Below are 12166 nucleotides of genomic sequence, written 5' to 3'. Positions count from 1 at the left end.
CATGGTATTTTGCAAAATTTGCTCCAAAGAAATTATCTCTGCAACATTAATGCCATTGGTTCCACCATCAGTGCCGAAGCATGGGCACTTGACAATGATTAATTAGATTAGATTAGATTACTTACAGTGTGGAAACAGGCCCTTCGGCCCAACAAGTCCACACCGACCGCCAAAGCGCACCCACCCAGACCCATTCCCCTACACCTAACACTACGGGCAATTTAGCGTGGCCAATTAACCTGACCTGCACATTTTTGTACTGTGGAAGGAAACTGGAGCACCTGGAGGAAACCCACGCAGACACGGGGAGAATGTGCAAACTCCACACATCAGTCGCCTGAGTCGGGAATTGAACCCAGGTCTCTGGCGCTGTGAGGCAGCAGTGCTAACCACTGTGCCACCCTGCCGCCCAAGGTGAAGGCATGGTGATCTTGAAGGCAATTGCTCACAAAGATGTAACAATGCTGTGGTGGAAATTTACTGACAACAGTTTGAATCTGGCACCAAATCAAGAAGATTCATGGTATGCCATGGTAGAGATGCTGGTAAACTAGTGCCGTTATAATAATTTGAAGAGTGTAGTACCTGTCCAATACGATGAGCTCGATCCATGGCTTGCAGATCACGCATTGGGTTCCAATCATGTTCCACAAATACTACAGTATCTGCTCCAGTGAGATTAAGACCTAAGCCACCAACATGGGTGGTTAACAGCAAGACGTCTATAGATGGGTCATTATTAAACCTGGCAAAATAAAAGTATATCAATGTTCAATTTATATATACAATTAAAGGTGGCATATGTTGTGCTGTATTCACATTCTGTGTTAAAACTTTTGATTCAGAAGTAAAATTACATTAAAATACACAAGTGTTACTGGTTAACAGTTTTTAAAATTCAAGAGATACTTTTTTTTCCCCAACCTCCTAGGTTTTAAAATCAGTTGTTACATTTATGAATTAACTGGTCACTTGTCCAAGAAATAAATCTAGTTTTTTCCTACATTACAATGACCACAATGCAGAAGTATATTGAGAGATCCTGAGATCACGAAAAGTTTTATGCAAATCTGGGGTGTTTGTTTACTAAATTATACCTCACTGAATACTTTGTCTAAAAATAAAGCTTTCAGACAGATTCAATTATTTATTTAAGAATATTTGTGTCAGTATCTTGCTGTATTTTTGCTTGCACATATGACTAATTACACATTTGCATGATTAAGTTTGAATTTTATAGTTTTAACATGAGTGATAGTGTGTTATTCAGAAGTGCATGGTGGGCAAACCATTCAATCTCTAGCATGAAAAGGAATAGACAATAAATGTTGGCTTAGCAGAAGGAGACTCAGCTTAGGCGACACGCCAGGATCGCTAAATTGCATTCTAGAGGTTTGCAGAAGACCAATAGAGAATTGTTCACTAGCTATTGATATTTCTACACTATTCAAAGTCAAACCTCTTCTCACGTTGGTGTATATTTCTACAAGCTGCAGCCCTCCTTTGGTGCGATCTCTAACCATTCTTCAAGCATGAGATTAGATGGTGTCATGAAGATCATTCGACTCCTTCTCATTCAGCTTCACATTGTGTTCAAGGAGTGGAAATTCTTACAAATCCTTCTGTTTTGATGTCAAGAATGCTGAAGTGTTTATACTTCAGCTGCTATCATGACTAGATCAACTCATTTCAGGACACAAACTAGTAGTTACTAGGTACAAAACGACTAAAACATGGAAAAGTTTACACCAAGTATCATGACAATGACTTTAGGCATCCTACTTACCTTGCCACAATGGAATGTCGCTGGCCTGCAGGCACACTGCCATCTAATCTCAAGTAAGTAATACTTGGCATCTGAGGTTTAAGCAAATCATGTTCTACAATGTCCAACATGCTCTTCAGTTGACAGAAAATGAGAACTCTATGCTGAGCTACAACAGACTCAGTACCATTTTCGGAGGCTCCACTATTGCCAAGTCCACAGTCAAGCAGCAACTAGAAAAATACAGAATATAACTTTTTTTAACCTAGTCAAAGGACATCATTTCAAAAGACCATGAATCCAAAATATAAAAATGAAAAATTGTGCCATGGCAAGATCTTAAGAGCTTCGACCTATACTGTCTCCAATCTTCAGTCTTTTGAATGCATTCTGCAAGCGTATAGCAAATTTCTTCACCTCTGTTTCTTAGTTAGACTTATAAAGCTACCTAAAATTATATAAAATTTATTTTGTATGGAAACAAACCATTTTGCCAAAAACTCCTCAACACTTCATGTTTCACATGATGTGCAGATACTTCAGTGATACATTCTGCACTGAATACTAGCTAAGGACATCTTTTGCCACTTCTATACCATTTCCTGATTTTGTCCCTGCCTTAGTTCATCTGCTGCAGAAATCCTTATTAGACTAGATTAGATTATTTCTGTCCCCTCTAGACTCGACTATTTGATTGCTGGCCTCCCATATTGTACCATTTATTAACTCATGGTCATACATACCTCTGCTACCTCTGGCCTTACCCACACCAAGTTCCATTCACTATCATCATGCAGCTCATTGATCTACACCAGGTGCCAGTTAAGAAATGCCTTAATTATAAAGAATCCCATCCTTGGTTATATATCCCTCCACAACATTACCTTCTTTCTGTCCCTGTAATCTCCTGTTAACCAATAAGCCTTTTGCTGAGTTCATCCAATTCCGACACCTTGAGTATTCCTGATTTTAAGTGCTTCATCATTGATCACCACACCTTGAACTGTCCTAGCCCCAAACTCCAGAAGTCCTTGCCTAGCTTTACATAAAAACTTGCACAACTTTCTCAATATACTCACTGACAAGATAAGTTTTTGGATTCAGCAATACTCAAAGATACCTCAAGTACTTTGAAGGGTAGAATTTGCAAACTGACTTGCCTGTTACTATGATTGCTTACACAATCTTAACATTGTATCAGAGTAATTGATAATCAAAATGGTCAGGTAACATTTATAACAGACAGGAACCTCAAAACTCATTGCGTTGGGTGTGTAGTTTGTAGGAATATAACAACTTCTGTAGACAACCAGAGCTAGTGAAAATAAATCAGATTTCCCAAACAATTCCAGCACATTTTGGAAATAATTTTAGAATTAGAGGTGCATTTTCTATTGCTATTCCTTTGGCATGAGCATAACTGTGTGAGACAGTGTGTGCATGAGTTGGATTGAAAACAAAGAACAAAAGAAACGGGAACAGGAGTAGGCTCTTTGGCCCCTCAAGCTTGCCCAGCCATTCAATAAAATCAAGGTTGATCTGCCCCAGGCCTCAAATCCTATTTTATGCCAACTCACCCTAGTCCTCATCTCCCTGAAATTTGAAAAATCTAACCACTTAATACTTTCCATGATCTAGCCTCCACACTTTATCAGGACTGCTGATGTGATTTAACAGTAGTTTGAATTAGTTTAGATGAATAATTCCAAAGCACAATTTGACAAAAGTGCAAAATGGCAGGGTACTAAATTCTAAACAATACCTGTTTTAAAGCAGAGAGTTTAGGAGCATGCTGAATATCATGAAGAGATGAATTCTGGGCAGCAAGCTGCTCTATAATATGTTGAAATTCTGGATGTTGTGAAGTCAGCACCAGTGCTGGATGATTGCATAGTTTCCTCAAGTACTGCAACGCCTAGAAATGAAGTGTCAATTCAAATATATGTCAACTATTTTCACCTTTATTATGACTGATTATAAATCAAAATGTTCTAGCAGAATATTTATCTAATCTTTCAACTTTGTCATTTTCTCAAATTTTATTCTCAACCGATATTTTTTGTGCTCATGACTACGTCACATCACATTACAGTTAATTTTAAGTTCGAAAGAATGTAATTGATCCATTTTCTTACCTTTATACTTTCCTTTCAAACCTTATGAAGCTAGGTGGCAACACACTTTTAGATTCCATTTGCTTTCCCCAAAGTATTGTATTCAGCCTTAGCTAAAAAGTGTTTCCTGTTTCAATGACCCATCCCCACCATAAGTATCTTGCCACCACTTCACCAGTGAGCTGGGACACCGGCCATCTAATCTGTGAAATATTTCATCTTACAATACATACCAACTCTGGAAGCATGGAGGATACAGGGCAGAAGATTTCACAGCATGGTGAGAATACAAAGTGTGGGATGGGGGAAAGAGGACAGGAGGTAAAAGGGTAGAAGGACAGAAGAGGCAAAGATAGTGGATAGGAGAATGCAAGAAAGACAAGCAGACTGTAACAGAGAGATAGTGTACACAAAGTTGAAGGAAAAAATATTTTCCAATCTTAATTTTAGTTTTTCAAATCATAAATAAGCTTAATTTCAAAATGTAAACATTTTAATATTTACATTCAGGAAGAAAGTTTGAAAGGGAGATGCAGAGAACAAAAACAAGCATGTGAGCAATCACAAGTGAGACAAATGAGATAGGCACATGCAGTAATGCAAAGGTATCCTCTGTATCTGGGTTGTTTGCCATGTACATCTACCTTGATGAGATAATAATAAAGGCAAGATGAAACAAAAGAATCTGCAAAGGTGAGGTTCCTTCAGTTAAGGTGGGTGGGTGAGTGGGTGGATATGTGTGAGCCAGTGAGACAAGGTTCTTGTCACTCAAGATCAAGGAGCAGAGCCTGAATATCAGCCAGGCCAGAGATTATCGGGTAGATGGATATGGGTGGGGAGCTCAAATACATTCACAGGAAATAGAAACAGCTACTCTTATATGCACCTCCTATTTTAGTATTATCTTTAAAAAGTCAGAAGTGGGGATGTTTATAGATAATTGCACAATGCTCTATGCCATTTGCCACTCTTCAGATACTGAAATAGTCCATGTTCAGATGCAGCAAGGCCTGGACAATACGCACCTATGGACTGATAAGTGCCAGGCACTGACCATGTCTGGCAAGAGAGAATCTAACCATTGCCCCTTGACATTCCATGGAATTACCATCACTGGCACGGACCACTGAATCCATCATGGACAACATCCTGGGAGATACCGATGACAAGAAACTGAACTAGACACATAAATACAGAGCTACAACAGCAGGTCAGAAGCTAAGAATCCTGTAGTAAATACCTTTCTCTTGACTCCCCAAAATCTATGCAGCTTCTACAAAGCAAAAGTCAGGAGTGTGATAGAAAACTCCCATATGTATGGATGAGTATTGCTCCAACAACACTTGAAGCTTGAACAGCCTGCTGAATTAGCACCATATCCATAAACATTCACTCCTTCCAATACTGGAGCACAGAAACAGCAGCATGTATTACCCATTAGGTGCAGTGCATAAATCAGCATTGCATCACTAAGGCACCTCAGACAGCACCTTCCAAACCCAAAGTCATTACCATCTAGAAAGATATGGGAAGCAGATATATGGGAACACCACCAATTGCAAATTCCCCTCCAAGTCACTCGTGCGGCACGGTGGCTCAGTGATTTAGCACTGTTGCCTTACAGCGCGAAGGACCTAGGTTCAATTCCAGCCTCTGGCGACTGTCTCTGTGGAGTTTGCACATTCTCCCAGAGTCTGCATGGATTTCCTCCAGGTGCTCTGGTTTCTTCCCACAGTCCAAAGATGTGCAGGTTAGGTGAATTGGCCATGCTAAATTGCCCATAGTGTTAGGTGCATTAGTCAGAGGGAAAATGGGTCGGTGTCGGCTATGCTTTGGAGGGTCGGTGTGGACTTGTTGGTCCGAAGGTCTTGTTTCCATACTGTAGGGAATCTAATCTAAAAAAAAACTAATCATGTGGAAATAATTCAATGCTTCTTCAGTGCTGCTGCGTCAAAATCCAGGAACTTCCTCCCTAACAGCATTATATGTGCACCTACCCTATATGGGTAGTAGTTCAAGAAAGTGGCTCATCATCACCTTCTTAAGGTCAAATAGGATGGGCAAGAAATGCTGGACAGTCATCAAACACTAAATCCCATGAATGAATTAGGAAGAAATTCAAGGACCCAACAGTAATATTTGAACATCTGTAGTGGTGTACTGATAGGATACCTCATTGAACTTTCCATATGAAAATAGTTATTGTGCAGCCCAAGTGTTGGGAGTGCAGCAGGGTCGAAGTGTCATCTGGATAGTGTGTATTGGGCTGATTACAATTAGTTGCTATTGATACTAGAGCTGCAAAATTTTCAAGAAAAATTAGGAGACTCCTGGGCATGGCTTTACACACAAAAACCAAGCCTGCCACATTTCTTGTATTTTAAACAACACCAAGCTCAAATTTAACTTCAGTGAAGAGTTCAAATTCCCTCCAAAGTTGGCTTTACAGTGACAGATAAACCTATTGATGGTAATGTTGTAAATCACAACATACTGTACTGCACAGGAACTCAAAATAAAAGTTTACCATATGATCTAAAAGCATTCATTATTATACCATCAAGGGAACTAGCTGAACAAACTCTCAATGACATGCAGAATTTCAAGAAAAAAATATTGTTAATAACAAACCAACAGCTTCTAGTTATTGATGGTGTTCCTACAAAAGATCTGCTGGCTGCCCGAGGGCAAGGAAGGGAGATTGTGTATAGCGAGGGGCCGATTACAATATAGGAGATCCCATTTTGAAAAGAGAGTATTGAAGATTATTTATCATAAATTAACTAGACAATTTATACTACATACTTATAGATTCTATGTCAGGGGATTTAATTGTACGGATATTACATTTACAATTTTTGGTATTTTTGTGATCTTTCAAGAAGAAAATCCTAAAAGAAAATTAAACCCAAATGCAGAAGTTATTTTACTGATTGTTCTTATAACTCTATTATTAGATGATACAAATAAAAAGTAGCCCCTGAGAATGACTCCTATCTGTGAGAGTGTGACAGGGCAAAGGAAGGCAAAGTGGAAGTGCCTAGGGAAGGGATAAGGAGGATTATGGCAGCAGACACTGGTGTGAGAGACTGGAAACTGGAAATCAGCTAGAAACACATACATACCTTCCCACTTACCAAAAGTTCTCCACACACAATGATTTGAGAAAGAAGGGAAGCACTGGCTAAAATGCAACTCACTTCTGTTCTTAACCCTCTGATGAATTTGGAGGTCAGTTTGTGCATGCCTGCCCTCTTTAGCTCTGTGTCTCGATTGTTTTTTTAAATGGCTCTCTCAAAATTTGGCCCCTGAAAATGTGTAAAATTTGGACACTCTGGCTTTGTACTAATGTTGGTTTTATAGACCAAAATAATTCATTCCACATCCACTTTGTGGATGAGTATTGACCAAATGTTTGGCAAAATAGTTGACCTTAAGAGACAGATTTAAGCAAAAGTTAAAAATGTCAAATTCAAGGCTTCAGGGGAATATCAGCCACTACAGGTTGATCGTAGATCACAGAGGTGATATCAGAAGGAATGCATGGGATAGGATGCAGCTGAAATTTTCACAAGCTGGTGTTGTAGATCATGAAGGATAGGAGGCCAGGCAAAAAAGCCCTGAACCAGCTGAAATAAAAAGATATGGAAGAAGCTGTTGGCAGATAGAAATGGAGACACCAATATTAGGAAGGCAGAAGTAGGCAATGTTTGCCACAAGGAGGGATAGGCTCAAAAACTTAGCTTGAGCTTAAATAGGATGCTGAGATAATGAACTGTCTGATTCAGAACAAGACAGACAGTGTCAGCAAGTGGGATGAAATACGTTCCCAATACCCTAAGGACAAAAGAAAAGCTAACTGTAACAGAAAAAAAATATTCAGAAGAGTTATGTATAACTTATCACTGATTTGGCCTCACTTGTTTGATTCACTTCGAACTGATGAGACTTCTGCTTTCAGTCTCAGCCTATGATTGTACTCTTGTGAAGGAACAAAACTAAATCCAATGATTTATCTTGGGTTTCATGTTTCATCTTATCACTTTCCATCTTCATCTTTGCCTAACTGCTTTACTCCTTGATAACTATTCAACGCTTGCTTACTTCAATATGTTCCATTTCATACCTTTATCAGGTATGATGTGAGCAAAAACACACAGACCTGTTGTTCTTTAAAAAAAGTGAAATTCAAATGTTTTTGTATGTGAATTTAAAAAAAAACCATGGATAGATGAAGTTTGATATTTTATTACACAAATTGATGGACCCTTCACAATCAAGAACAGAATCACCTGTATGTCATTAATGTGTTTTTGGAGGCTAAGCTTTTCATTTGTGTGGACAAACCTTCACGAGTATCCAGTATCTCCACTGGTAATGTAAGAAGCTAGATTTGATTCAAACTAAACTTAACACACTAAACTTTTCAAGATCCAAAAGTAATCTAACCTCAAAAACAGCTCTGTTTTAATGTCAACAACCTAAGAGAACGTCAAGAAAAAATACTTACTTGAAATACATGTCCAGTCGCCTTCAATTTCGGTTTCTCATTTTCTTCTGAGAGTGCACCTGCAGAAATTGTTTCTTCAACATCACACTTAGCACGAGATTTGGCAAAATCCTCGTACAGTTGCACCTATAAACAAAATATTACTGTGAACATGAACTGTCAAGGAATAAGAAAATATTATTGGTCCTTCAAATATACTTATCCTACAGAGTACTCTCCAATTTGGTAGGATCATTATTTATGAATTTATGGTCTTCAGTTTTATCATAACGGTTCCCAAACAATGTTCATCAATTTCTTGATGTTTCTATTCAATATATGATAGCATTCAGATCATATCTGAACGGTTGATTAAAAAAAAGTCTTTTTCACAATATAAGTCATATTACAACATACCTGTAAAGTACTGAGATTGCAGTAATAATCTTGAATAATCTTAGGTGGAAGATCTTGAAGAACATCCTCCTTCATCCTGCGTAGCAGGAATGGAAGTACTTGCCGATGTAATGCTTCCATTGCAAGTACACCTATAATGTATATTGCACAATGTTTAGTTTTAATTGTTAATTTTTAGCTCATGCATGAATATAAAGTTGATAACCTAAATCTCAATATAACAAATTACTTTTCAATCTAAAGTATTAATGAACAATTTCATGGTAATAATTCCTTAATAAGATGAATCAGTTTATCATTAAAAAATACAAAATACTTCACAGGTTCAACTCAATTCTTTCCATGCCCTATTTACAAGAGACATATAATGATCATTAGCCAATGATGTCCAAAACCTGATCTCAAATGACTCTATTCTGGAAACAAATCAATCCTGTAGTGGGATATGATGATGCCAATGCAGCCCTTCTACGTTGAAAATAGCAGGCTTATTAACAAGAGTGAATTGGTACAAAGGACTGCACTCAAAAGCACCATTTAAAAGCAAAAGTCAACTTACAAACCAAGTTTAAACTTCAAAATTGCTTTATGAACTTTCTGCAAATTATAGTAACAACATTTTTGTTTAGCATGAAAGCATGATTACTTTAGTGTAATCTAACATATGAAATATCATGGCACAAGAGATGTGTTTGTACATTTTCTGCTACATAGATGACCCTAGATACACTTTGTTAGTTAATTCTTTAAGAAAACTATTATTGTCTACTTATCTTGGTCATTAAGAGTTTAACAACGTTTTTAAGCAAAAACTGAAAGAACTGAAGCAGCACTATAATTATAACACAATGTTAGTGCACCCAGTGACAGAGCACAAGCTCCAACATAGTGAGGACAAACAGTTAATTCCACCTTTGATCGACATTATTATGGTACATATAAATCTTCAACAGCTAGGAAGGATGTTTCATCCCCTAAAATAGATGTAACAGCAATGATGCAGGCTTCAAAAATTACACATGAGGAAAACTCCTTCCTCCAGGAACCATTCTTGCAAATGGATAAAAAGAGGAGGAATTGCAGTGACAGGGATGGACTGGTAAAATGGGTGTTATAGGGTTTTAAACTCATGGAGGGCTTAGGAAGAATAAATAAAGACAAACTGCTGTCAATAGGTGAAGCCTAGATAAACTGTGGGCACAGAAATCAAGTGATTTATTAGTAAAAGAACAAAAGGCAACACAAGGACAACCTCTCTTGCACAGGAAATGGTTAGGATTTGGAATGCAACGCCTGATGGGGTGAATATATAACTAACAGTGGCTTTCAAATGGAAAGTGGGCATATAGTTGAAGGAGGAAATATTGTAGTATTAGGGTGAAGGTGCTGTAGAATGGGCCTGACTTGATTGGTTTATGTAGACTTAATGGGCTGAATGACCCCCTTCTGTACTATCCAATGATAGATCTTTGAAACTTTCCAAATGTAGAATTCATTTCCAGAACACAAAATTGTAGAATTACTACAATGTGGAAGTACTTATCTTTACAACTTTATTTGCAGTTTATTTTCTGTCCCACTAATGTTTTGGCTACCTAATTACAATAACTTGTAAATGATTGGCTTTGTGCGTGGGAAATCATGTCTCACAAACTTGATTGAGTTTTTTGAAGAAGTAACAAAGAAGATTGATGAGTGCAGAGCAGTAGATGTGATCTATATGGACTTCAGTAAGGCGTTCGACAAGGTTCCCCATGGCAGACTGATTAGCAAGGTTAGATCTCATGGAATAAAGGGAGAACTAGCCATTTGGATACAGAACTGAACTCAAAGGTAGAAGATAGAGGGTGGTGGTGGAGGGTTGTTTTTCAGACTGGAGGCCTGTGACCAGTGGAGTGCCACAAGGATCGGTGCTGGGCCCTCTACTTTTTGTCATTTACATGAATGATTTGGATGTGAGCATAAGAGGTACAGTTAGTAAGTTTGCAAATGACATCAAAATTGGAGGTGTAGTGGACAGCGAAGAGGGTTACCTCAGATTACAACAGGATCTGGACCAGATGGGTCAATGGGCTGAGAAGTGGCAGATGGAGTTTAATTCAGATAAATGTGAGGTGCTGCATTTTGGGAAAGCAAATCTTAGCAGGACTTGTACACTTAATGGTAAGGTCCTAGGGAGTGTTGCTGAACAAAGAGACCTTGGAGTGCAGGTTCATAGCTCCTTGAAAGTGGAGTCGCAGGTAGATAGGATAGTGAAGAAGACGTTTGGTATGCTTTCCTTTATTGGTCAGAATATTGAGTACAGGAGTTGGGAGGTCATGTTGCGGCTGTACAGGACATTGGTTAGGCCACTGTTGGAATATTGCGTGCAATTCTGGTCTCCTTCCTATCGGAAAGATGTTGTGAAACTTGAAAGGGTTTAGAAAAGATTTACAAGGATGTTGCCAGGGTTGGAGGATCTGAGCTACAGGGAGAGGCTGAACAGGCTGGGGCTGTTTTTCCTGGAGCGTCGGAGGCTGAGGGGTGACCTTATAGAGGTTTACAAAATTATGGATGGGATAAATCGGCAAAGTCTTTTCCCTGGGGTCGGGGTGTCCAGAACTAGAGGGCATAGGTTTAGGGTGAGAAGCGAAAGATGTAAAAGAGACCTAAGGGGCAACTTTTTCACGCAGAGGGTGGTACGTGTATGGAATGAGCTGCCAGAGGATGTGGTGGAGACTGGTACAATTGCAACATTTAAGAGGCATTTGGATGAATAGGAAGGTTTGGAGGGATATGGGCCATATGCTGGCAGGTGGGACTAGATTGGGTTGGGATATCTGGTCGGCATGGATGGGTTGGAGCGAAAGGTCTGTTTCAATGCTGTACATCTCTATGATTGGCATATTTATAAAAACTGAAATGCTGCTGAGATGCTCCAAGTTCACTTGCGATCTCTACTGGTCTTTATTAGAACATTTACCATTATGTATCAAGAAAAGGTTGGAATCATTGGATACTTCAAAGGCTATGCCCTGACAATATTCTGGCCAGATATGTGATTCAGAACTTATCGTACTCTTAGCCAAGCTGTTCCAGTACAGCTACAACACTGGCATCTACCCATCAATGCAGAAAGTTGTCCAGCTATGCCCTGTACACAAAAAGCAGAACTAATTCAATCAGACTGAATACCTCCCCATCAGTCTATTCTTGATCATCAGTAAGCTGTCATCAGTGTCATCAAGCAGCACCTGCTCACCAATAATCTGCTTCCTGATGCCCCAGTTTGGATTCTGCCAGGGCCATTCAGCTCCTGACTTTATTACAGCACTAGGTGAAACATGGACAAAAGAGCTGAATTCCAGAGGTGGAGTGACAGCAACACACCTTGATATTAAG

At 38.9% G+C, this 12166-nt stretch overlaps 1 protein-coding gene across 4 annotated transcripts in view; it reads right to left on the bottom strand.

Annotated features, from left to right (window-relative positions):
- The window catches only part of btaf1 (BTAF1 RNA polymerase II, B-TFIID transcription factor-associated), a 130758-nt gene that overhangs the window by 9514 nt on the left and 109078 nt on the right, over positions 1 to 12166 (bottom strand). For all 4 annotated transcript variants that reach the window (XM_072557718.1, XM_072557719.1, XM_072557720.1 and 1 more), the window contains exons 32-36: positions 8786 to 8916; positions 8390 to 8515; positions 3528 to 3680; positions 1787 to 1998; positions 586 to 745 (exon numbers count right to left, since the gene is read on the bottom strand). In XM_072557718.1, the coding sequence (XP_072413819.1) occupies positions 586 to 745; positions 1787 to 1998; positions 3528 to 3680; positions 8390 to 8515; positions 8786 to 8916 (782 nt within the window). The remainder of the gene's footprint in view (positions 1 to 585; positions 746 to 1786; positions 1999 to 3527; positions 3681 to 8389; positions 8516 to 8785; positions 8917 to 12166) is intronic.

The sequence above is a fragment of the Chiloscyllium punctatum genome, chromosome 38 (assembly GCF_047496795.1).
Source record: "Chiloscyllium punctatum isolate Juve2018m chromosome 38, sChiPun1.3, whole genome shotgun sequence".
Taxonomy (NCBI): Eukaryota; Metazoa; Chordata; class Chondrichthyes; order Orectolobiformes; family Hemiscylliidae; genus Chiloscyllium; species Chiloscyllium punctatum.
Note: the sequence above shows the minus strand (reverse complement) of the source record. Positions and strands in the feature narration are given on the sequence as shown.